Below are 27,140 nucleotides of genomic sequence, written 5' to 3'. Positions count from 1 at the left end.
TAGCTTTTATAACTGTCTAAAATTTTGATTACATCCATGTATTGTATGGGACATAATGCTACAGCACATCAATGATTTTGAAGACGATGAAAATATTTCAACAATTTATGGATTATGCGATCTAAAAAGCATCTCTTTCGGATTTTGAATACTCTTTCCCATCAAAGATCTACCTGAAAGGTCAATATGCCCCGAAAGCCGGGGTGTCCCACTTTAATGCAGAATCCGGGAAAAATAGAAGGAAAAGCCGTCGGTGATCCCGAAAGCTTTATTTCTGACATATGGGGCAAAGTTTCCACATCGTAGCTTTCCGTCCGATCCTTTGTGTCTTTAAATGGCCCAAGCTTGGGCTTATTCGAAAGGTCTTTTGGCCGAGAGTTGGAAACTGAAAACAGATTGATCGTGCTTTCTTGCGTACCCTATAATGCGAACTCCGTAACCATGAAGCAGATAATAAAGCGGTCTTCAGTTTTCAAATACCTACCAAGGGCCCTATCGATTGAATGTGAAGTTTGAAAATTCTGGTCGAGACTTTGATTTTTTAGACCTGTGTCATTGGCCTATACTGCATAAGTGGGGAGGGGGGGGGGGGGCTTTGGTCAGCTATAACTCCGTAACCATGAAGCAGATATTAAAGCGGTCTTCAGTTTTCAAATACCTACCAAGGGCCCTATCGATTGAATGTAAAGTTTGAAAATTCCGGTAGCTCCTAAAGAGTTTGATTTCTTAGGTGTCTGTACCCTGTCCGTACCCTATAATACGAAACTTTACGCCGAAAATAGTTACTCAAGCAACTGGTTAAAGTTTGAAACAGTCAGACGTTTCAGACAGCATCCACTGTCTTTCTTTCGTCAGTGACTAACGATAGGACTGAGAACACCAGGTTTTATACTAAAACTCTGGATAGATATGTTAATGAGGTTAAGACAACAGGAAAGGGGGTCTACGCGTTAGGCACTTGGGATAATGCACTGCCTACCCCCACCCCCGACAAACAACATTTAGTTACTGTTTTACTGTACTAAAGTAACAGTAGCTAATTGAACTATTGGAATAAAGCTTTGTCTTGAATTAATATTCTTTTAAAGACTACTTCAAGACATCCTAAATTGTTCTCGGTCCTATCGTTAGTCATTGACGAAAGACAGTGGATGCTGTCTGAAACGTCTGTTTAAAAATTTTATCCAGTTGCTTGAGTAATTATTTTCGGCGTATCTTACTACCTGGATGTCTAACTTTCATCAACGAATACGAAAAAAGTCAACTCCGTAACCATGAAGCAGATAATAAAGCGGCGGTCTTCAGTTTTCAAATACGTTCTAAGTTGTGTAAAGATTGCTGTGTGTTCTTTGGAAGATTACGGGAAGTTCTGTGGGATTTTGTGGGACGTTCTTCGGAAGATAAAGGGACGTGTTGCAAATGTGTCCAGAGAACAAGTAAATTGCCATCGGGGACGGAGGGATGGGTCCAAGAAACAGTTGTCTGACACTGAAACATCGGAGCATTGCTAGCTTTGTGCATTCTCCAAGCAGAGGCTTCGATCGAGAGGGGTAGTTTTGTCCGGGATTTCAAACGTCCCTCTCCTCTCTTGCTACTCTCCAAGCAGAGGTTTCGGTCGGGTGGGGTAGTAGTGGCCGGGAGCTTTTAGGCTGGCCAAGCGGAGGTTTCGGTCGGGTGGGGTAGTAGTGGCCGGGGGTTTTACATTCAAACGATAGGGCACTTGGTAGGTATTGGAGGAATGAAACCACTTCATCTTCTCATTCATGCTTACGGAGTTATAGCTGACCAAAGTTTCGCCCCCACCCCATACTTAAAGCATTATAGACCAATGACATAGGTCGAAAATTCAATCTCTTTACCGGAATTTTCAAACTTTACATTCAAACGATAGGGCCCTTGGTAGGTATTGGAGGAATGAAACCGCTTTATTTTCTCATTCATGCTTACGCAGGTTATGGTTGCAGAAAACAGTATTGCCCTTAAGGATCCCAAAGTTAGAAGCTTCGACGCTTGAAAATGTGTAGAAAGGTGCACAATTAGGGTGCCACATTTTAATATGTTTGACTTCAAGGTTCAATCTACAAAATATGTGCAAAATGAGGTTAGATTTGCCGGCTCGTTCTCTTTTAAAAGCAACTTTGGTATGACCCCAAGCGGAGGTCACTGTACTGCAGCCGATACACAGTAGTCGGGCGCTAACAATATTCAGGCGAGAATCCAACCCGACCAAACAAATATCGTTATCAAACTCGTACAGTCTCAAAACTGACGTATTACTCTGACATTCACCACAGCTTCAGCCTCGCTAATGTGCACAGAAGAAAAACTACGGCCTTTTCAAGCAATGTGACGCACAACTTCGTACCCGAACTACTTTTGTCCACGGGGGTCGCCCGTTCTGCGACCTCAAACGTGGCCAAATAATAAAATCGACAGCATCACAACGTATCAGACCAAACGCATCAGTACATGAAATGGTCACTCCAGAAATCGATATATGGTACTTAAATCATAACATACTCTCCGAAATTCTTTATTTGTCAACCCGATTGCAGTAAAATTTCTTCTTCCAGTTGGATACGGTCTTTGCAGCCGTTGGATCTGCTTGGAAATTAGCTGGGACTGATTTTACGTATTTATGCGTCTCCTTATGTAAGTGCTATTTGTAACCTTATTCATGTATGTATGTATACAAATGTAATCCACGGACGGCAGACGCTGATTAACCCTCCGTTGCCGCCATTGTGTGGTTTAATTTTTCTGACCCCTCTCTGAGTCTTTCTTTCACCACTGCAACACAAACTAGCTTGTATTTACACAAGCTCTCGGCCGGAGGTTACTGACCCCCACCCCATCTAGGGGGATGGCGGTTACAGGCCGGCTGGTCACTAGGAGCGCGATTCGTCAGGCTTCTACACAAACTATGTCCTAAAAGAACTTATCGATATCATTTCGAACAAGATATGTGGTCGGTCCTCTGCCTGTTGATTCAATTTTCTTTATTCTCGATCTCATTAACCAAATTTCCTTGCCAGTCTGTACGGCTGCCTGGAGGTTGACGAAGGGGTCTGGAATTGTGTTGTTGCTATGGTCACGTACCTCACAGGTTTTCGGGTGGGTGTTACCATATGAGCGCGTGTATTTAATGAAGTCCGCGTGAGTTTCGTATTGACATTTTTGGCTTAGAAAAAGTTTGCTGATAAGAAGTTGTTTCTAACTTTGACCTAGTCCGTGTAACGCAAACTTCGCTGTCCAGAACTGTAATGGCCGGGCCACTAAAGCGTGATTCAGTCAGGCTAACTTTGACCCACCGTTGTGCAGACAGCGCTTATCGAACGGAAAATGAACACTTCTTTTTCGCCCGCAAACTTTACCATAGACAAAAAATGTATATGCAACTCATGCGGACATAATTTCAACTCTTTTCAATAAGGGCTTTGGATTTACCTATAACGGGGACGTAGCTTGCACCACTGTTTTTTTTTAAAGTTCAACTCACTTAGCTATATGGGATACCTATAGAGCATGTGTGTAAAATTTCCTTATTTCTGTGCATGCGCAACTAGACTTTCACACTGAGATCACCCATGGAACACAGAATCAACTTTTACTTCCACACCAAGATTTTTAATAATAACGGCGATCAACAAAGCAAAAACATGGGACAAATTCAAAGTCATCACTTTGTAAAGCACGGAGTCTAAAAAAATATTTTTGAAAAATACAAGCTTAACACCACCAGTGAAAATGATTAATATGTGGTGTGTCGTCATGAAATGTTTCAAGTCAACACCATGTTCGAATGGGCTGGTTGGTTAGAGGCAAGTGTACAAAAGTAATAAAGGATCATGTTTCATGATCCTAATATTTATTCAAAGTCATTGTTAAGTTCTAAGTGCAGGAGTCAAACAGATACCAAATTTTTCAAAACTGCATCGTTCATATTCTCAATAAACATGGCATCAGTTGCGGTTTAGGCTATATACTCTTGCCACTACTTGGAATGTAGTCATATCAAATAGTAGGTTCATATTATGCATCTTTTGAGTATACAGATATCAACGAAGAAAATGTCATCATCATGATGCAAGAATGTTTCGAGAAAAATGAAGTGAATTCCAATATCGCTTGCATCTAACTTCGTACCGTGTGTTGGCTGCACAGTACACCAATGCACCTGGCCTTAAGGGGGGCACACCTGTTGCGACCATCAGAGTCCAAGACCCAGCGGCAGACCTTCACTACCTGGGGCTTACAGATCCACAAGACATCGCAACACATCCAAAGCCAATGGAAAATAGTGACAACAGCTTCCTTGCCCTCATAAGTTAAATGTCATTTGTATTCTGCATGATTGAAAGCAAAACTACCAATACCACAACGTATTCTACAGAAAGCAGTTTCATCATTAAGGCAAGGAACACACACAGGGTAAAAATAATATATAGAAAAACAGTACAGTATAAAGGAAACATTCATAGAGAAAAACATGTCACAAGGTGCATCAGTCAATGAACAAAGCATATCTACATTGAATGAGAAACACCATGCAAAAGAAACACCAAGTGACGATGGGGTTAGTAACAGATGATTGGCAACTTTTTTTCCTCAAGTTGTACACGAACGTGATTTGTTTTCATGGAGGGGGTTGTGAAGTGAAGGACACACAGATATAGGAGTAGAAAGATGCTGGGAAAACAGACTTACCTGTTACCAACCACAATGTAATATAGTACAGGTTGATTTGCTTGGTAAAAGTTTGCTCCAGTATGTTTGTATTATCCAATTGCCTGTCACATTTGGGGTGACATGGTGGCCCAAGGTGTATGTGGCAATATTCAATGTTGATGCCGGGTTAAGAGAATATATCATTTATGACCAACTCTATGCATCGTCAAGTGAAACAGGTCTTCAGTTTATTGAAATAACTTCCTGATAGATATTTGTGTACCTTCATGGTTTGAAACATGCACACACACATGCTCTCACTTGCTCTCACACTACAGGTGCACTCACGCAGACTAACACAAAAATTCTGTCCAGCTTTCTTCAACTAACAGACATTCTCCCATGATCATTCCTTTATTTTAATCCATTCGGGATATCTTAGGACATTGCAACAGGAACCCTTTGTTTTCTTGCCATTTGGAATGGAAAATTGTACTTCTTGGGGGAAGCTGTTGGTCTCAGGATTGTGAAATGTATGGAGTTGAGCAAATTCTAGTGACTTGGTAGTTATAGGGAAAAGACTTGAAGTTGAGGAATTTGAGCTACTGACAGGTTATTAGGTTATTGCAAGGAATGTGCATTTTTCACTCCTTTGTTCCCACAGCCAGGACGAGATTTATCAAACAAGTGTAATTTTTCTTGTTTGGAAAGAAAAGATTGTACAGAACAAGAGAAAAAGTTGCCAATCATTGTTAAGATTTGCAAGAATATGCGGTACGTGCAATGAGAGACACATTGTGCACATCATGAAACAATCATTTTGATTAAAAAAATGCATCTTCAAACAAATCAGCAGAAATAAAAACCAGTGAAACAGTTGAAAAAGGAGGCACAACTACATCAATCAACAAGTGGCATTTCACCCAGCTCATAAAAGAATGGTAAGATCTTAGTAATGCTACAATAAGACAGATCTAATTTGGCACAAGGGAGAACGTCTAGGTGCAGAAGACAGGTTTGGAAGCTTGAAGTCCCAATTCCATGGGGGTCTTCTCCTGCAAAATTGCATCTGGCCATAGAAACAACAACTAATATCGAATGTCCATCAAAGACATTGAAACATCATGAAACTACTTTGCATCAACTTCAAAACAAAATCACATTGCCAACAGGTAAAATATCATTGGAGGCCCCATTTTTATAATCTTCACCTGAAAAATGCACATTGCATTGGAGACAGGGTTAAGGCACATAACTTGTTTTCACTCTAAAAAACAAAAATCTGGCATTTGTGGGATACACGGATTTATGAACCATCCACTGTTCTTCGTCCGGAATGGTGTCCCTTTTCCATAAAATGCATCACTGCATAAGAACCTCATCCTCAAAAGAGAAGCTGTCATGAAACTGTCAACAGATTCTTTGCATCTCATACTGGTCATGGGTACTTACGGATTTGCTGAATCCCGTGGTAGACTTTGGGGGAATTTCACATGTTTGAGACAAAAGTAATGCCATAATACTCAAAATCATCATCAACAACGTATATCAAAAGACATCTTAAAATCTGTTTTTTGTAGGGGGAGGTTGCATCATAGGAAAGCATATGTCATATGACAATTGTCTTCAATCTCATCATTGGAACCAATGGCACAGGTTGGTCAAAAGCATCACACATCAAGAAACAGTACAAGGCAATGTAGAAAGACATGGCAATGTCTCTACGAAGCAGTTTAATGAAACATCAAAAAGTCTTAACCAACATTAATGAAGTGCACATAACATAGATCGAAGGTACAGTAAACAAGAGATATTGCTGAAATCATGTGACCAAGGTTTCTGAGTGGACCAGGGTTGAACATCTTTAGTTTTTACGTTTCCCTTCTTGGTCACATGCCGCATTTCTAACCACGGGTACATCAGAGGTCAAACGGAGCTGAACGCGATGCCTGCACTTTATTTTAGAGTGCTCCTTTCCCGCACTGAATCCTCTGCTGGTTAAAACATAAAAAGAAAACAATTGTGGGTACTTGGAAAATCCCTGGCACTATCTTGGAGCAGCTCTCTCAGGCATCTTGCTCATGGTCTTAACACTAGATGAGCATGCACTAGCACTTCAAAGTACATCCAAGTCTTGTTATAAACCAATGCTACAGTCAATAGGACACACATTTATACATGTTCCTACTTGTGGTTATACTTATACCTTACGCTAAAATTGTCACCTTGCGAAGGCACGACCTTTCCTCTCCGCCAGCCCCGTCAAGGTATGCTACTTACTAGGTAGAGAAGACATTTATAAGACATGAAGAAAAAAAAGGAGCAACAAAAACGACATCAAAATTTCACTGCTTAACCCCTACACACATGTACCACTGAAAAATGCCTCTCACCAATGTCAAGTCGTATTATATCACACACATCAGAGAACAAGGGGTGGTATATTGGGAGTACACTAAAAAACATCTGCAGTGCAAAATATCCTATGAATATACGATCATTGAATGTCCAACTAGTACAATAATAGATGGTAAATGGCCACGTTATCTGTAGTGTTTTACACCTGACTTATCACTAAGCATCACAAAGTACAATCAAAATCGAGGTCATAATCAAGTATGTCAAGTCTAAGCCACAATACATTTAGTCTGAATCTAAAATACATGTTTAATCTATACATTAATACTAGGAGTGCATATAACCATGATATAAAGTGATGTTGAAACAAGCTATCTTCACAGGACAGTCTAACATGCAATTTGTTGGGGCCCATTTTATCAATCCAGATCTTCGGTGGAGGGTCATTATCGACGGAGCAATCTCGGCAATCCACAACAAACAAATCAACATCTTGGCTGCACATTTACTGTCCCTGGAAATGTGTAACAAGAAGAAAGGAAGAAGTTAGTCAGGACTCCCTCACAGGCCAACCCGGTCATCCTCGTGGTTTCCCAGACTGTAAAACAAAAGCTTTCTCGTTACGTGGAAGAGGCAGCTGTTCCACAGACAGAGCTCCACACGTGTAAGCCCAATTTCTTAGAACTTCCTGTGGAACTGAACAATCTTACGACCGTTAACCGAATCCGTGCATTTGAAGGAGAGGACACAATGGGCCCCTGAAAAGATAGAAACTTTGTCTTGAGTAAAACACTCTACCAACCACACATCATACCAGCTACTGGAACAAAAGCACTGGGATGAGAACACTTTCTGAATGTGGCATTCACAAAGTGCTAAATCTCAGATGGTGTCATGCTAGGTTCCAGTAGTTTTTGTATGCCAATCATTCTACTTCCATTCTTCACACACATTCTACAACCAATCTTTACCAGATGTAGTACTTCAGTCTTGACCAGTGCGTCACATCCAGTCTTCTTCGGAGAAAGCATTCTCTCCTGTTGTCACTGCCATCTTCAAATGCTCGTGCTTCAAGCATGCAGCAAACCACAACAACTGTCAAGCATTAACGACAACATTTGAAACCTCTCTGACATCCACACAGACACATGAGGTCAGCGACTGGCGGTATTTACCTGCTGGCCCGGCTGGCTCTGCCCCGGTGCCCCCCCGTACTGGCGGTAGTAGTCGGCCCAGGCCTGGCTGTAGTCCTGCTGCGGCTGGGCAGCCGGCTGCTGCTGCTGCTGTTGAGCTGTAGCCACAGGAGAAACAAGCCCTTCTTGAGTTATTCCCTTTCAAAGTCAGACGCAAAACCTGCTCCTGCAGTTAAAAAAAAAGCTGCTAGGGGGCCCAAACCCATACCACTTACTCTCTGTTCAAAGATCTATCTACCACTCAAAAATCAGTTCCATAGCATGTCCAGAACATGAGATATCAAAACAGGAAGTTCCGTTGCAGTACCGTAAGCGGCTAGGGGGCCCAAAATCTAATCGTTCTCAGGTCTCATCAAAACCTACCAACATACAAAATACTAAGACAGTCCATCAAGGCATTCTCGAGTTATGCTGGTCCACTACAGACAAACAAAAAAACGCTACCCTCTGCATAACCTTCTTGGCGAAGGTGACTATCAGCACAAAAAAGCAAAGAATTCTAGAATAAGCTGAATCTTACCAACAAGGATAAAAAATGTCTCAGGATCTCATTAACAAGGATAAAAAACAACTCAGTTACAAGAGAAACGTAACAAATCCTCAGACGTAAGAGTGACAAAAGCTGGTGTTTTAAGCGCTGTGGCAAAGAGTACTATCAAACTCCACTCATAGGGCTGTAGACCCTTGTGGTGTTAGCGAAATTCCTGCCAGGTTTTCTGTTGCACAACATATACACCCAGTATCCACGAGCAGGAAACTGAGTTCTAGCAAAAGTGTGCATCAGCTATTTGTACCTGAAGACTGAACTGCCTGCAGGTTGGCAAAAGTTACTAGATGTTTAGACACAATTGTGGTTTGTCAAACCTTAACATATTTGATTCCATTTTTTTAATCCAAACATACTTTCTGTGGAAGAGAACTTTTCTGTCAGGTTACATTTTTGATTCCATTAAAAACTTTCAGCTCTCAGATCTAGCAGGACTAGATACCTACCCTGTCTCTTGTAGTACTCCTCCCAAGCCTTGGTGTAGTCTGGCTGCCCGCTCTGTGCTTGCTGTCCAGCCTGTGGTGGTGTCTGCTGCTGCTGTCCAGGGGCTCCCTGCTGTCCTCCCGGCTGCTGGGGCTGCTGTGGTTGCTGCGGCTGCTGTTGTTGTTGCTCTGCCAGAACAGTTCAAACCAAAACGTTACCAATGGTGCAAGCCCGACTACCTACTTTGTTTCTGTACCTGTCTTCTCTCTCTCTAATGCTTTACACCTTGTGCAAACACTTTTTTTCTGTGGAATCAGATCTTCCTGCTCCTGTGCAATGAATGGGAAGGGGCATGTTTTACAGAGACAGTTTTGTGAAAATGATTACTTTTGGGTAGAAAAACAGAAGTGAAAAAACTTAGAAGCTACCCTGAAAACATGTTCAATGTTTTGAGACCAGAGAAAAGTCCCTACACATGTTAGAAGAGTGCACCATGACTTGTCTTGAGGGCCTGGCAAGATGCCTACCTGTCCTCTTCCAATACTCCTCCCATGCTTTTGAGTAGTCTGGCTGTTGGCCACTCCCGCCGCCGGGCTGTTGAGCTAGAAAGGCAAATCAGATGGGAGAGAAACGTGAGTGAAAATGTTCAGAGTTTTTAAGGGAGGACTCTCTACACAACTTACTGCCTTTTGTTCTGGGACAGTCAAGAGTACAGTATCTTTGTGTAGCCTGCAAACAAGCAGATCTCTGTGGTGTTATCAGTAAAACACAGTTTTACAACAAACTTATCAAAACTGCTTCTACTAAAAGAACAATACACTCAATACATGTAATAAAATCAACTTGATTTGATTCTTGTTCTGTAGGAGTTGGAAAACAATAGACCATGCAATTTTCTATTTGACACGAGTCAACAACAGTGTGGTGTGTAAAATCAAGGCAATCAACAATCGGAAACTTTCAAAAAGTTTGATAGACATTGTAAGATCTTCTGTGCCAGGAACCCTACTAAAAATGTAGAGAGCAATGAGTAAGGTAGTCTTGGCTTCTAAAAAAGCTATAGAGATTTGGAATCAAACATAGAAAACAAGAAATTCATAATAAACAATTGAAAAATGCTTCAGGGTTTGAGAGGTGATTTTACAAGTTCTTGCCAAGTCACTGAAATCAACTTTTGAAGTTACAACTTTCAAGAGATATATGAGAATGGATACATCAAGAAAACTGCATTTCCAATGGGACCACCAATCTTTGTTAAGTTTCTAATTAACAAAGTTTCATTTACACCCAATGTACAGTGTTTGAACGAACTTCTCATATATTGAAAAATCAAACAAGGAAATGATGAGTTTTAAGTTAAGAACAAAATACAACAGAACAAGGAAAAGTTGTGTCATCTTGTCCTGCAAAAATGGAAAAAACTGTTGACTTTGAAGAACTGCTAACAGCTGCTGCAAGACCAATGGGTACAATAACAGTGGAAGAGATACATAATTCAAAAACTCTACATCTGTTCTTACGTTAGGTCATTCCGTACAAAATACACAGACGCCCTGTAACAAACCTTGCTGTGGTGGTCCCTGCCCGGGTGCTGGTGGTTGGGCCTGCTGCTGCCAGTTGTAGTACTGGGCGTAGTAGGCCTGCCATGCCGCAGCATTGTCCTGGGCTGCCTTGTCTGTGATGCGGAGAGAAAACATCGTCAGACATGGTGATCAGTGTAGTAATGAGCTTTAACAGAATTCTTCTACAGTCTGACTCTAACTTCTAACTCTCTATTCTGCAAATACATTCATTTTTTGGGGAATTTTTGGGAGGACGAAAAAGGCTGTTTTTGCAGTGTTTTAAGTTAGCCGCTGAAACAATTCTGTAGTGTTCGTGGCTGCCTTGCAAATAAACAAACGCGAACACTAAAAGATGTACAGAAGAGGACAAATATTGTTCTTTCCACATTGTATTACAAACTAGGTAAAGAGAACACACTTACTGGGATCATTTGGTCCTCCTTGTCCCTGTGAGAAGAAAAAGAGATTGTGTTTATATTAAAAAATGAACCTTGTTTAGTAGAAGCAACACAAGCTGGTGTTTGTAGCGATGTGGCAAAGAGTACTATCAAACTCCACTCATAGGGCTGTAGACCCTTGTGGTGTTAGCGAAATTCCTGCCAGATTTTCTGTTGCACAACATATACACCCAATATCCATGAGCAGGAAACTGAGTTCTAGCAAAAGTGTGCATCGGCTACCCGAAGACTGAACTGCCTGCAGGTTGGCAAAAGTCACTAGATGTCGAGAAACAAGTGTGCAACGACGATCAGCTACTACATTAAACTAAACAATTGAAACATTCAGGGAATCGCCTGCATGCTAGCTAAATCAGCAGTACCTATCATTTGTGAACCATTTTGGATATATTGTATGGTACACATGTACATTTATAAAATGTTTTGTTTGAGTTTTTTGTGTATCTAATAACAGTAATCTGGTCAAACAGATAACTGAAACTGTACACACTTCTCTACCACTAGGAATTAGGGGTGGATACTGGTTCAGCTCAATCAGGTTCGAGTCCAGGTTCAGGTCCAGAGGTTTAGGTTCAGGTCCGGACCTGAACCTAAACCTGATCCTGCCTAGTTGATATCTTAGTGTACTTAGGCCATATCAAACCAATAACTGGTTATGTATTTGAACGTCCAGGGTGCAAAATACTTTTTTGAGCCAGGTTGCCAAGTAATAGTCCTATTAATCAAAACTAACATCCTGGAATATAATTTCAAAAATATTCATGCAAAATTATAGTCAGTAGTAAGCAAAAAAGCTCAGTAGTACAAAACACAAAAGCAGTATAGTATATCAAACAACTTTTTAAAAAGATTGAAGAAATAATTCAGTTATAATGATAGTAGAGTTTGTAATGTAACAACAACAATAAAGGAAATTACTTAAGTTTGCCCCTACAGATAAACTATGACCAAAAAAACCTCCTTGCTATGACTGAAACATAGTGTTAGAATCATTATCAACCTATCATGAACCCGCAGTGTGACTAAGGGTCGCTAGAGGGCGGTAGTGTCACCACCATATTCCATATATGGAACATGCAAATGAGCTTGCATGCTCCTCTATGGCAGCTATCTTTTGTTTTGCCAAGGGTTTGTTTTCGTCTTTGCCGGTTCAAATTCCACAATCTATGGAGGGTTTTGGGTGGTTCAAAACGAACAGGTGTTGATTTCTTTGTTTCAAGTGAAGATTTATGGAATTTTATGAGAGTGACAGTGTGTTTTTGTGAGTTTCCAGTGAGTTTATGGGGATACATGATGCCGATTCGGCACCAACCTCGTGGCTGTGTGGTAACTTTTATGTTTTTTTTTTTTCGTAGCACATTTCAGTATCGACCTAAAACTGAACAAACAGCTATAGAAAGAGATGAATATGGACTTATTTTTGGCTAATCTAGTTTGATTCAAGGTTATTTTTCCCCTTCTGTGGCCAGAGTACTAAGGAGATGTCTAAATATTCTAATATTTCTACTTTGTTCCAACTTCCGGGTTCAAAAAACCGGTTCACGACTTTCGGTTTTTTTGACCCGGTTCTTGCATGTTTTTCCGGTCCAAACCGGTCCAGTCGAACCGATATCCACCCCTACTAGGAATACATATCACATTGTACTAACCTGTTGCCACTGTTGCTGGTAGGCATTGCCCCAACCCTGGGGAGCATACGGGGGTGGTCCACCACCGGGAGGGGGAGGTTGGCTGCCATGGGAGAAGAAAATAAAATTACTTTTCATAGAATCTTACAGTATCCAACTCGTAGTCAAGTACTGTAAATTCATGCCTTTTTGTGGCGACCTAATTTGGTGGTAGAAGGAGAAAGGCAGTTTTTACAATGTTTTAAGTTTGCAGCTGAAACAATTCTGCAATACAGCAGTGCATTTGCGGCATCATGAATACACGGTGCAGAGGTCCCCACAAAAACTGTGAGAACAACCAAATACAATTTAAGATCTACAGCATCTATCCAAAAAGATCAAAATGGTCAGATGGGTGGTGTCTGGTCACTTTATCTCATACTTAACCCTTAAGCTGCCAGGTTTTTTAGCCAAGTAAAAATCAAAAATGTTTGACCCCTGACCTCCCTCACGAAACCCGAGAAACACCCGGCGGCGCTAACTCCCCTAACTTCCACAGCTTCGCGCGCTACACGCACGCAAAGCTGTTTTGTTCTGGGGAATACCCTATCCCGGTTATAACCAGGTCCAGCACACAAGGCATATTTCTGTATCCCTAGTTAAGTCGGGACTGGCAGCTTAAGGGTTAAGGCACTGTTATGTTCTAAGAGACCAACAATACTCACTTTGGTGGTGGTGGTCCCTGGTTGAAGCCGCCGGGTCCACCGGGGCCGCCAGGAGGCCCGGGAGGTCCACCCTGTAGGAGGTAAGATAATGAGTCTCTCTACCCAAGCTGTCGACATTAACACATATGGGTCCCACGTGTAGTTTGTCACCACTAGAGGGGGTTAGTCAGCTATTAACTAACAACATCAGGTAGAGAGGGTGAAACGTAATGCCAGACTTACATAGGACAGTAGCCACAATCCAGGCTTTCAACCTCCATGAAATGGAGGTATTGTTTTTGGTCTGTGAGGTATGAGGTCTCCGAACTCTTTTGTTACTTAAATTTGTTAGAATCTTTGTTTAAAACCACAGCCGGAGTTGGAAGTCAGGACTTGTTAGGTTCACCCTTTCCCCTTAACTAGTGCTCCACCACTGCTAGGGAGAATTCCGACCTAGTCATGCACCAGATTTAACGAACCTTAGATACAGGGTGCTGGTACAAGACTGAGTGCTCATGCTTTTTGGGGCCAAAATGTGTACCAGAAAACAAGGATAAACAGAAAAACATGAACAAACAGTAAAAACTGTGACAGTGGAGGAATAAATTCAGTACGAACATGCTTTCTGGGGTGGAACGGTCGGTCCCCGAAACCGAACGGCTCCTGATCAATACAAAACACACAAAGGGGGTAAGAAAAGCAAACTCAGGATCGCCTTCCAGAGAGTCAACCAAAGAAGTCTACGTTCAAGGCAGGAACTCTGTTATGAAGGTATATAACATATTTATGAGGAAGCCAGTTAGTGAGAGAAAAAAAAATCAGGTGCTCTGGTTGCACTAAGAATCTTTAAGAAGTCTAACATCAGATCTAGTGCACAGCAAACACTCTCAAACAAAAAAAAAGAAGTTTTGCAGAGAGTAGTCTAAGGTGATGTTTAGTTGAAGAAAAAACGAAATTCCATTCCAATATAAAAGAGTAGACTTACGTGCATGTCGTCCTGTGAGAACAAAAAGACAAGAAGTGGCATCTATGAGTAAACATTCACCCAAGCACCCCACACATCATGCAGAACAGTGAAAATTCCCAGCAATGTGATTAAAAAAAACTCTCCTAGCAAGACAGGAGGAGAAAGAACTGTCACCATGCTCTCTGGTGCAAACTAGCCACATTCCCAGCTGACTATCAACACCTGTTAGAATACTGTGCTGTACGGAGGAGGAGAACGTACCGATATCTTCTCGTGGATGAGCTGTTTGGCGTGGTCGATTTGCTGCGGGCTCCCGCGGATGGAGAACATCTTCATGCCAGGTTCGCAATGAGGGGGAGGGTTTCTCATCAGCTCGACGTGAGCGCCCGACTGTTGGTTGATGGTGCGGATGCTCTCGCCTCCCTTCCCGATCACGAGGCCGCACTTGTTGTTGGGCACGGGGAACTCGTCGGTCCGCATTGGTCCGGGTCCGCCTGGCCCACGCCCCCAGTCACCACGGCCGCGCCCTCGGCCCATCCCGGGACCGCCTCCAGCCTGGTCACGTTGCTGTTGGGAAGATACAAGCGAAACCTGTCAAGTGACTGTTCATGAGCTTATGAAAGGGTTGTGCTGTGCCTTTATCAAAGAACTGATCTTTGACAGCAGAACCTTCTCCCCTAAAATCTTTCCCTTGGACGGGGCACCGTTCTACAGTCAACCCAAACAAAAAACTTGTTTTTAAAAAATACTTTTTTAATTTTCAAAGAACTGTTGTGACCATATCCAAGGGAAAGGAAAGAAAACCCATGAACACCCAACAATGAAGACAAAATACCAGCAGCAAGAAAGTTTCAAAACCAACGGGAACGTTTGGCACAAGGAGACAAAACAGCAGAGGGTGGACCAGTCAACTGACTGGAATTTAAAAGATTTTAAAAAAAACTTGGGTCCAAACAGCACAAACATGCTAAAAAAGCAAAATGCAAATGAACAGTAAACAAAAAAAAGGACCTAAAAGGCTACGTGCATAAGTAAAACATAAGCAACAAAAACAAAACTGACACAACTGTGTCCAAAATAGACTCGTACTAACATTCCATGGGTTGAACCCTCGTCCCCCACCAAATCCAAAGTCGGCCTGGTGCATTAAAATGAGAATACAGCTGTTTTAAACTCCTCAGTGTCCAGATATATCATGGCGCATTTCTACCTAGCTACAAGCGATACACTTGCAAGCAGGGCTTAAACAATTCTTGCAAGCAGGCTCAAAACCGACATCAATAGCGGTCGCATTTGGCTGAAATGTCAAGTTTCCTCATCGGTGTAAAATTGTGCGAAAAAATCAAACAAATCCGCACACCAAAGCTTGTGAGATAAATGTTTCAAGCCCTGCTTATGGCAAACTCAAAAGCCCTGCTTGACAAAATCACTAGCGGTGAAAGGAAACATTATGTGGTACAGATGAAATGTGGAGATGTTATCATATTTCTGGTGAGGGGTAAGGCGGCGTGTGCAGTCGTAAGGATGACAACTGGGTTGGTCGTGTACCTGTGCGTCTTCCACCAGGCTCTGGATCATGTTGGCCGCTGCCTGGCATCTGTCGGGAGGACCCATCAACTGGCACACTCTGTTAGGGTTCTGGCCATCATCTGAAATGTGGAGCACAAAGTGGTGACTGCAAATTCGTTTATTTTCACAGAAAACTAATTTGGAAGCAGAAGGGGAAAGGAAGTTTTTTCTGTAGGTCTGTAGTTAGAGCTGTGTACCGGTACACAGTACCGATACAGTATCGGTATTATCAATCAGGTACAGGTCCAAAAATACCGGAAGTTGTAATATCGGTACTGTACCGATACTGGCCAAAATCAAACATATACTCACACTGTTACACTGTTTATACATGCATATATACTTCTTGGAACAGACCACAACATTGCTAGTGCCTACCTCAAGAATAGTAACATTTAAAACAGGGAGTTGGGTATAATTCCATTCACAAAGCAACACTTGCGTCCGGACAAGTGCCCATTCATGCCCATTCATCACGTTCCAGCCCCACTGTGTTTCTCGGGAATTCCCGGAACAGTTCAAGTTACTTAGTAGGGTAAACATCTCTTTGTACTGTAAATAATGTTCCAATATCAGAATTGTATAAGTGCACAATGCACTTCAATATAGTAGATTACTTTGTAGACATGCATAGACAACAGTGAGTCATAATCTAGACATTGTAATTGTCACAAAAAGTTTTAAAGCAGTGTGCAAAAACACACTGCTCCCCCTGCAAACAGTATACCCAACTCCCAGGCAAGAGTAACATATGTGGCACGTGAGCTAAATCTAAATCGTTGACCACGCCTCCCAGACCTCCCCAGACTCCAACAAGCCCAGTTCTCCCTGGCAACACCCAAAATAAACACACGTGGCCCATGCTCTGAGACGGTGGCCACGCCTCCCCAGACACACCGGCGCCGGGTTCTGTGGCTGACTCTGAGAAACTAATCAGTGCTTTTGTTTCACAAAAAGGCAACATTGAAGCACAAACGGCTTGGGATTTCTCACCCATACTAAGAAAATTATGCACTACATCTCCCACAATGTATTTTTTTTTCACTTCTGTATTATCAGACAATTTACTTGTTTAACACTTGTGCTATAAGTGAGGTTTCTTTTGATGTTGGGGGTTGGTGACTTTGTGGGAACTGAAAGTGAAACTGATACCGCCTACTATCATGCCGCGGCCCATAACTGTAACAAGTTGCCGCCAGTCACTTAGCGATATGATTGGTTGAAATCAGTTACCGGCCTGATGCAATCTTTTTTCTGTGGTTTGATTGGTCTATTAGTAGGGTAGCTGCATTCTACTGTATTCATTACCTGTCAGTTTTGGTTTCATGCTAGCCTGATCAGACTGGTAATTTGACATGCCCCGTTCCAAAGTTTGGGAACATATAACAAAGAGCATGGGGGAAACTGTCGGAAACACAGCAAAATGTAAACATTGCAATGCCGTGGTTAAATGTAGTGGAGGCACTACAAACTTGTCTTAGCACTTGTGCCGTTCAAACATGCTTCTTTCATTGTTTAAGATCGACCATAATTTTAACTAGTAGTTCAGGTACAGGTTCAGGTCCGGACCTGTACCTGAACCTCTGTACCGGTACCTGTACCTGTACCTAAAATTTTTTTAGGTACACAGCTCTATCTGTAGTTAAAACAATTCTGTAGTTAGAAAAAGATATCTGCATACAGTCATGAATCCGCACAGGAGAGGTCACCACGAAGATAAAACAACCGCAAATATTTCAAGATTTACAATTTAGAATTGTGTGCAGTTGGAGTACTTTCAGACACAAATGAATGGAAATCAAGACTATAGCAGACAAATGCTTGTGGCCACCACACAATGCTCACCTGGTTTGAACTGGACTCTAACTCCGGTCTCGTTCTGGATTTTCTTGATCATCTCTCCTCCCTTCCCGATGACGATACCGACCGCAAAACGAGGCACTGGAATCTGTAAGAGACCATTCAAAACTTACCACAAAGAACTCAAGTATGGAAGTCACCTTAGTCCATACTGTAGTATTCTTACTTTACAATGTGAACATCTTTAATCACTTGTTAATAACAGTAACAGCGGTAAAGGTTGGTCGCCCAGTAGTAGAGACCACCAGTGGGAACGAAGAGAAATAAAGGGATGAGGATGTGCAAAATGATGGTGCTGAGGAAAATGATGGTGAAAAACCCTTCCCGCGTGCACTAATGAAAGTCTATTTGCAGACAATGTTTGCAACAGAAATAACACTGTAATTCAGTTTATCTTCACGGTAGCAACATTTTACGCTGTAAGGAAAAGAAACATTTTCGCTGAACTTAAACTTCATATTAGCGGCAAGTGATTTACAGAACTGATGTGTGAAGGAATCATATATGACTTCAAAAGGTTTTTATCGGTGATAAGTTGACAGTACAGGGGTGACTGTGAAAACAGTGAACATAAAATTACAGTACTTACGTCCATGCCACCGCCGCCGCCACCACCACCGCCGCCGCCTCCCCTGGAGCTGCCGTAGTCATTCGTGTCGAAGTCCCTGCCCCCTCTTCTCATGCCCTGTGGTCCACCAAAGAACTCGCCCTGAGGACAAACACAACTTGGTCAGTCTCTATTTTAGAACAGGAGACAACACACTAGCCTCCAGACACAATCTTCTCCGCTAGTAAAAGAACCCACTTATTGTACCAACCATGGTACAATGTATCCTTTCCTTGGGCTTTCTACACACGTGATAAAACAATTCACAAGTTGTTTCAGGCAACATATACAGTAGTATCAAATGATGCGCAAGTAAGTCTAACCCTTGCAAAATGGGGAACAAAGGACGATAAATGGGATAGGGAGTGAGTGAGTGCTGCGACATACTTCACCAACCTCGAGCTCCTTGTCTGTGATGAGGTCCATGACCAAGTCTTTGGCTCTCTGCGAAAAGACAAGATAAAATCAAACGAAGCCAGAAGTAAAATGAGATGGTTTATCTTTCACCTGCTTGATACTTCTCGAAACACATCTTGAAGGCACCTAATTTGTTAACAGTTCTTGTCTAGACTATGCTTGATACCATATCCAGGTGTGCCTTATGTCTCATAGGCTACAGCTATGACATATGACATAGAAAGTATGACACTGCACATGCACAGTTCAAATCGTGAACCAGCTGAATTGCAAAAAATCTGTACTGGTTTTCCAGACTTTGGAGACAGGGAAAAGCCATTCAGAGCAACTAACCTGGGTCTTCTGTGGGTCCCCTGTGATTCTGAGAGGTTTCTCCGGGGCGTTCATGTATGGTCCATCCTGAATCATCACCATCTTCACTCCAGCCCTTTCCTGCATTGATCAACAACATAAAAACAGTTAGCCATTTCAACTTATGTCAAACAAAGTTATCTACGGTATACCTAAAGAAACATACAAGAAGCACTGTAATGTTTTACAAAGCAAACGTCTATGTTTTCCATTTATGTATTTTATTAACACAGGGACAACATATCGCCACTAGGGTGGTTTTCAATGTGCTCTGCATGTATCATAAACAACACATGGTAGACTATGATGAAGGAACAAAATGACAACTTGCGAAAATTTGTGTCATAGCAAGAGGCCACGAACAGTTACACACTTTTAGCAGAGACAAGTGTAAAAGCAGCTGTCATGACTTATATTTGACCATATATGGATCATAGATCAGAAACTAACCTGCAGGCTTCTGATGGTCTCGCCTCCCTTGCCGATGACAAGGCCAACCTTGTTCCCTGGTATCATCATTTCTGTCACGATGGAGCCATCGGGTAACGTGGTACCTGGCTGTTCTGTGGCCCCGCTACTCCTGCCCTTCTCAATGATTTGGTCTATCAATCGCTTGGCATGCCTGAAACAACAGATCATCATTAAAAATCACATAAAAAAAGGACTGAACACTATCTTGGATACCACATTACTTTATTCTCTACTATTTTTTAAATCTTTGAAGAGTTGTACTTACTCTATTGATGGTGGTGTCCCTGTGAGTGTGCAAACCCTCTCCGGCAAGCCTCCACTGTCTGTAAGAAATTCAAGACATCTTGAACAAGGGTTGCATTTCACTGAATATGAAAACTTGTTCTATACTCTATCATTTATTTTCACAGGAACTGAATCTAGAGATAGGTGGGGAACGGAGGTTTTCGCTTTTAAGTCTGTGGTTTATATGTACAATAATGTAGCACACAATATATTTTAATTTCGCGCGGGGGAGGTGTCAAGAATTAGTTATGTTTAGAAAACATGAAGGTCTTCTCACCCTGTGCCATCTGGACTTTGCATCCTGACTCGGCTTGCAATCTAGTGATCTGTTCACCACCTCTTCCAATTACTGTAGGGAAGTGTTTAAAAGTATGGTCAGCTAATGTGCCAGCATTCATCAAACTTTAAGTGTAAAGGCTGACCATACAATGGTGCAGCATACATGCGGTGGCATTCTATTACTACATTATGCTGTGCTACATATATATCTTATGTTACTCAAATACTGGCTGAGCAATCTACTGCCCAGTAACAGTTAGGGATACAGTTGGGTACAGCACAACTAACTTTCTTCCTCATGTCCCCTTTCCACTAGAAGAGTGTCCGTACAGTGACCAAAATTGGATTTGTATACTTTCATAATAGGTGGAATATGATTTAAGATGTAAGTAGTATGATTTTAAAAAAGACAATTCACATAAAAAGTAAACCAATTTGTTTGCTCAAATCTTTGGTCGCTTAGCAGTTGTAGCCTATAGTGGAAGGGGGAGATGTTACTGAACTTCTTATGTATAGGCTGACATCATGATATGAGACTTACTTAGGCCAACCATCTTATCGGGTACTCTGTACTCTTCTGTGACGACACCTCCTGCCCTGGAAGATGAAAAGTTTCTATGTGGTAGAAATAAACACGGCAAAGATCATTCAACAACAGAGCATAAGATCGGTGATACACTGGTGACAAAACAAAAGATGTAATAAAAGTCAACACATGGGAAAATTGGGGAAAAAAGCAAGTTATTGTTGGTATGTTACTAATTCAAGCAAGCAATTGAGTATGATGAAGGATAATCTTAAAACTAAATTCAGTGGAGTGATAAGGAGTGAACACTAATGATGGCAAAACAGTATGAAATTTGCTGCTTAAAACATTCTAACTGTGATAATTACAGGTCTGTTACAGCAATTTTGTTTTTGTCGGCATCCATGGGCACGGCCATATTGCATTTTATCGCCATGTAGGTGCTACCTTGTTTCATATATAATTGTGGGAAATCTTGACATCTCTCAACTTTGATCGTTAAACTTACCTCTGTTGGGCAAGCTGCTGGGCAAGCTGGGCCCCGATGGCTGTGTTAGAGAAAAATAAACGTCTGTCAGTCTGTATATCGAATATTCACCCGCTGGCACTTATAACAGAAGATGGTGTGGCAAAGTGTAGCTCCCCAGCCCATGCATTATGCAACTTATGGTTAAAGAAGTATGGCTATTATCAGCTTCAGAGATATGTCCAGCCTTCTTGGTGGCTAATGGTGTTATTATATGAAGATTAGAAGGTGCTTTATTCTTATGATTGCTACAAAAATGAAAATTAATGGCAATTAAGTAAGATGGGTAAATAAGGCTACCACCAAGAAGACTGGATGGGTGAAACCATCCCTAACAGCGCGGGACCTTCTTAGACCCTGGGCCCCTTGTCTTTCAACCACACTCACTCACTCACACACCCACACATTTTTTTTCTTTTTATGTGTGCTTTCGTTTCTCTCACTCACTTCCACCATTCGTACACTCACACCATCAGCCTTCTTGGTGGTACATGTACAACAGAACTTCAGCAACACAGAGTTTGAACGTCTGAGCAGGAAAACAAAAAAGAGATGGGAAAAAGGAAACTGATGCTTTGTAACAGAACTTTGTGGCTTCGCTGCGGTGGAAACTTTGTGGAACATTTGTTGGTGGTACGGGTTTAGTTAACTACTTACGATCATTCTGTGCCGCTAGCTTCTTTGGCTCAGGCTCGCCATCTATAGGTGGGGAACAAAGTTGTACATGTAGGATCAAGAAACCTGCCTTTTCCCACACACTCACTTGTCGTTCCACCCAGGCGTTCATCCGATCGTCTTCCACGCAGCTCCTTTCAGACCGTAACTAAGCTACTTCGCATGCATGCTGGTGTTAGAAACCAAGTTTTAGTGATTTCCTAAAATTTCCTGAACCTCCATTCATTCAAACACGCACGCACTCAGTCACTCAACCCCTATCCTCAAGTCCTCCTGTTAAGAACCTTCCTCTATACCTCTGTAGCCATTAATTCTAAACCCAAGCCAAGAGTTGATTACTTATGTGACCCACAAGGTGTCCACATTAGATATCGTAACTATCACAGCATGCAAAAGAACGTGATCGGCAGAACACAAAGATCACTTATACTGATAGACTTTTTACATTTTTTGGCATTTTGTAGAATGCTTTTACTATAGAAGTAAATTAAATTTTGTGGTTTTCATGAATTTGTGTTCTGCACGAGCAAGTTGCCAGGGCTTTGACCATGGTTGAATTTTCTTCAATGTTCGGTTGCTTGTATGTTGCTATGTCCTTCCAAGTGCCAAAGAGTTTGAGCAAAAATGTTGATTGTTTGTGTGAGTTAAGAATGAAGATTAAGGATCTAAAGATCTTATTGTTTTTCAGTCAATGCTTTTTCAAGACCGATAAAAAGACTTTGAGAATTCATAAAACTATAGTTGATTGACATAATCTTTGCTTCTTTGCAGTGGGGAGGTCTCTATTGACAGCAGACCCTGCCCTTGATAATTTTATGTTGTCTACGACTTCAAGTTTACTTTGCCATAAGAATTTGTGTGGGTTGCAACACCAGAACAACATAATGCGCGTTTGGTGGCACCGCGGCCCTTCTCACAGTAAAACACCCTTGGAACCAGGTAAAAGCCCTGGGTAAAAGAACGCCAACTCTACCTCCGTAGTCTCGGAACATGTTGTCAGGTGTGCCATTCAGCTCACCTGGCCCGTCATCCAACCCTCGTTTCCGAGAGTCTGTTTCGGGGGGCGCGCCGTCGCCTCCTATCTTAGCAGCAATCTGAAATGACATGCTCTAACATTAACAAACTGCCACACCCGAATTACTGCTTGTATAAAATTCTTACCTTATAGAAAAATTCTGTACTGTAGAAAATTCTCTATCTATAGCGGTATTATTTCGTGGCAGGAGAGAAAATGATGTTTTCGCGGTGTTTTAAAGCCACGGTTTAAACTATTCTGTAGTACAGTAAAGTAATACACAGTAAGCACGCATTCGCGGTGTCATGGATTAACGAAGAAGCTGTCAACATGAAAACCTAAAAAATAATACGCCTGCGAGGAAGTTTCAAGATCTACAGCATTCCATTGCAACCTCGGTAGAAAGGACCCCATTACAAGTCCTTTCTGACAAATCTGCTTTTACCTTAGAACAGTAAGAGATATAGGAAGCTGAATTACGACTGAACAAGTCACTGCCTGTGACTGGAAGATCAAGGGGCCAAATTCCTTGTTCAGGGCAAACAGCCAGCAGTGGTTTAACAGGTCTTGATCTGCAGTATCTCTGTACCCCTTTGGTATTTTCATCCTATGAATAAAAACATTAAAGTACATCCCCTTCTACTATGAAAATACAAACTACTACCCGACATTTCACTGACATTCTTGTGACAGTGATGTCAAGGGCTGTTGAGTATCACTATTGCCGAGGAACTCAGGTTAGTATTGGTTTGATTTTAACAGTTTAAAACCAAGGAGTCCATGGCTGTGCAAGCTGACTCTCTTGAAGGATAGAAATAACTTTAGGGTCATGCCCAGGCATGAACTTGAGAGTGCTTTGTAAGATTTGGTTCTAGCAGCTGAGAAGGGTGTCCTTACACTACAATTCATCCTTTATCCAAGAGCCAACAAAGAAATGTAGTGTGATATCAAATGTTCCACAGCATATAAAACAGGAAAACTTCTTGTGATAACCAGTAGTATTTCTACTGTCATTGCAAGATAGCCTTGAGCACCAATTAACTATATCGCATTTACCAACCGGGGGATTATTTATGCCTTTTTATTCTAGCTACATAAGTAAGGGCTTATGCATATTTTATAACCCTTATTACCTGTTTTGCAAATAAGGATTTACAGGCTTTCCCTAAAGAAACAAAATCAATACTGCAAAAGGCAATGCCATCAAAGGAAAGCTACGATGAATCCTAAGTGCAGTTGTAATGACATTAGCTAAGGAAACCAACATCCCAGAGATAATGCTGCAAACAACAGCACCCTTGATGTAAAAAAGCTACAGTTTAAATCACCAAGAACTGGAAGAAAGGCCTTAAAATCATGACTAAAAAAACTCAATGTGCAACATGCAAAAAAATTGACATACCAAACACGACATCTGCGGTCTTGTAAACCAGATTTGGGAAAAGCATGTCACATGACATTCAGACGACCAGTATAACACAATAACCGATTGCAAGAAATGTCAGTATCCAGTTTTGAATTGCCCGAGGCAACTATCACTTCCCGCAGCACAGATTTTTCATGTTATCCAATTACAGCGGGTTCCTTCCAGGCTTTCATCTCTAACCTACAGTAGCCGATTCAAGGGCATACAGATAAATTGAAACAGAGGATTTAAAAGAGGAATCATGGAGGTTATGATTTGCATATTTTTAATCTCAGCATTATCAAATCTTCCCCGTGGTCATGCCAAATGCCAAGGCCATAAACTGAAAAACCATGGATGTAATCAACTAGGCAGTGTATCCAGCACTTAGGGGGCTTATACCCAATATTTCAGCATAAATTGATAGGCATGCACAAACCTCAATCAGATTGTACTACTGGATAACCTTGATTGGGCTGAGCCTAAACCGAGGCTGAATTCAGTGCTGAGCACAAAAGTAGGAGTAAATCAATCTGCTGAAGAATGAGTCAATCTCAGACTGGGATGACAAAGGATTTCCTGTTTCCCTCTGTCCATTTACACCTGTAATAAAGCTGAAATAAATAAAAGACCATGCAACGACATAGAAGCCCTTACACAACAAGCATCTTTCACCAGCCAGTCAATATTCTGCAAAACTGCCAGCTAACCAAACTTATTCAAAGTCCAAAAATTTACCCTGGACTGAGCAGGTAAACAGAGGGCTGTGACTTAATACCCATATTAGGTTTGTAAATAAACTTTGGAAGAGCCCTACGCACTACGGCTTGACTGCAATACCCACATGAATTACAGGCTCCAAAGCCAATTTCCTTCAGCAGACAGTTTGAGTTCATTGTCATCAAGTACCACTTGTGTTGGCAATGTTTTGGAACCACATACCAATGCGTCTAGCCTTTGGAAGGCCAAGAGATGTTTTCCTGAAGGTGGCCATGTATGCACAGCAGAGAGAGGAATATCTGAACCTCAATGCTAGGGGATACCATTAGAAATTCATATTTACGTAAATGTGTAATGAGCTAGCGAACACAACACTAGCTTTCACAAAATACTTTCTTGAAAAATAGCAAATATACCAGGGTAAAGTCACTACACAGTGTGACAAACCAGACAACAAGGAAGTTTTGCAACAATTGACAGACATGCTTTCAGTATCAAAAAGTACAAAATGTATAGTGACAGTTTGCCCCTCTGCCCCAGACACAACTTTTACCGTTTGCCAAAAATTTTGCTGGATCCAGATGCTTCTACTTTTGCCAATGACTATAGAGCATCCACATAAAATTTGTGTCCTGTTTCTAATTTGGACATGTTTTATGTCTTCAATAAAGATTTAATGTGCCAAGGATTTTCAAATGCAAATGATAAAATTTTGGGAAATACATCTTGCCTAGAAACATAGGGGCTTCATTAAGTAATATTTCTTTTGATAACTAACAAAATATCACAGCTTATCAAATGTATAAAGTTGAATAATAATCTAAGATAGCATATCACATTTGTATTATTTCATGGTAAATCAACATGAATAAATTCATTGTCATTAAAATGCAACTTTGCTCAATATCTTGCAAGACACTGACACAACGAGTTGTGTACATCTGGAAGAACTAGCTGGATAGAAACAAAAAAGGTTGCTTTTCTAAACATGCCCATGTCAGTCTTTGGCAGTGAGTATGACAGCAAACATCTGTTTACATAGTAAAGAATCTCTCGAGATATACTTCACCAAATATATTTGGCAAAAAAAAGAAAAGATGAAAGGTCTGAAAAGTGTCCTGTCGTCTTCACTTTCCAAATAACGCTCGATTATTTCCCAAACTGACCCTAGACTGCTTAGGAAATGCCAACTTAGCGTTTCCGCTTGAGAGCCGAGAGCACGCCATTCATGAGAACAAAGGAGCCCTCTTCTTTTCACCGCGCCGCAAAAAAAATTTTCGCACGAGAAACGCCAAGATTTAGGTCAAAGTTTTCGACGCAAACGTCCAAAATTTCCACAGACTTTCTTGTATGAAATTTGAGATAGGTCAGCTAACATTTACCGTTGGCGAAGTCCATTTATTCGGGATGAAATTATAAATCATTTTCAAATCTCAAATCTAGCGGGGACAGCAACACAGAAGCTGACATGTGCAACACATTTTCCCCCTGAAAAATTTAACTCGTACCAATTTCTACCGATATCTTCAACGTTATAACATATAAATCTATTAGAAAAAAGAGCTTGCCATATCGGGGTCAAACACTCCTAGTTTAGCCAAGTTTTTAAAAGATTTTTGCGATGAATCCGTGCTCGACAAACAAGGCATTATTTGCTACCACGCGGTCATGTCACGGTGGACACTGAGCGCGCGTCGACTCCTCCACTTTACGACGTTATTTCTCGAAATTTCTGAGCTACAGACAAAAAATGCTCCGACAAAATTTGAGATAACACTCTTCTTCACCTGTCTCGCTCTCTGTAAGGCGTCTGCAAACGCTGCATTTTGTGTTTCTGGCGTCGACATCGCCGATGGAGGCGCCACTGCTGAATAGTCCATCATCTTGACAAAATGGTGGATGCGAAATGTGAGTTTCCTGTGGGGTGCATTGTGGGTACAATATTAT

The 27,140-nt window shown here is 41.5% G+C and overlaps 1 protein-coding gene and 2 non-coding genes across 18 annotated transcripts; all 3 read right to left on the bottom strand.

The window, feature by feature from the left end:
- Window positions 1–6,351: 6,351 nt before the first annotated feature.
- On the bottom strand, window positions 6,352–27,115 carry LOC136441500 (far upstream element-binding protein 1-like). Of its 16 annotated transcripts, none has more exons than XM_066437812.1 (25): window positions 26,981–27,115; window positions 23,027–23,147; window positions 22,036–22,077; window positions 21,361–21,400; window positions 20,868–20,941; window positions 20,325–20,396; window positions 20,028–20,085; window positions 19,742–19,913; window positions 19,274–19,372; window positions 18,911–18,967; window positions 18,506–18,625; window positions 17,902–18,004; window positions 16,036–16,136; window positions 15,581–15,625; window positions 14,749–15,054; window positions 14,506–14,517; window positions 14,139–14,183; window positions 13,542–13,612; window positions 12,859–12,940; window positions 11,174–11,198; window positions 10,754–10,864; window positions 9,717–9,791; window positions 9,213–9,377; window positions 8,202–8,317; window positions 6,352–7,540 (listed from the first exon to the last, which is right to left on the bottom strand). In XM_066437812.1, the coding sequence occupies exons 1-25, from the start codon at window positions 27,074–27,076 to the stop codon at window positions 7,532–7,534; spliced, it is 2,217 nt and encodes a 738-aa protein (XP_066293909.1). In that variant the 5' UTR covers window positions 27,077–27,115; the 3' UTR covers window positions 6,352–7,531. The 16 variants fall into 16 exon arrangements, with proteins under 16 accessions (XP_066293909.1, XP_066293910.1, XP_066293912.1 ...); XM_066437813.1 differs by having other exon boundaries at window positions 18,920–18,967; XM_066437815.1 differs by having other exon boundaries at window positions 20,868–20,923.
- LOC136442775 (small nucleolar RNA SNORA62/SNORA6 family) lies at window positions 8,855–9,001 on the bottom strand. The gene has a single exon (XR_010757052.1). It is a non-coding gene; the product is annotated as a small nucleolar RNA SNORA62/SNORA6 family (small nucleolar RNA).
- Window positions 11,279–11,425, bottom strand: LOC136442774 (small nucleolar RNA SNORA62/SNORA6 family). Its single transcript, XR_010757051.1, has one exon. It is a non-coding gene; the product is annotated as a small nucleolar RNA SNORA62/SNORA6 family (small nucleolar RNA).
- Window positions 27,116–27,140: the final 25 nt, after the last annotated feature.

The sequence above is a fragment of the Branchiostoma lanceolatum genome, chromosome 9, assembly GCF_035083965.1.
Source record: "Branchiostoma lanceolatum isolate klBraLanc5 chromosome 9, klBraLanc5.hap2, whole genome shotgun sequence".
NCBI lineage: Eukaryota > Metazoa > Chordata > Leptocardii > Amphioxiformes > Branchiostomatidae > Branchiostoma > Branchiostoma lanceolatum.
Note: the sequence above shows the minus strand (reverse complement) of the source record. Positions and strands in the feature narration are given on the sequence as shown.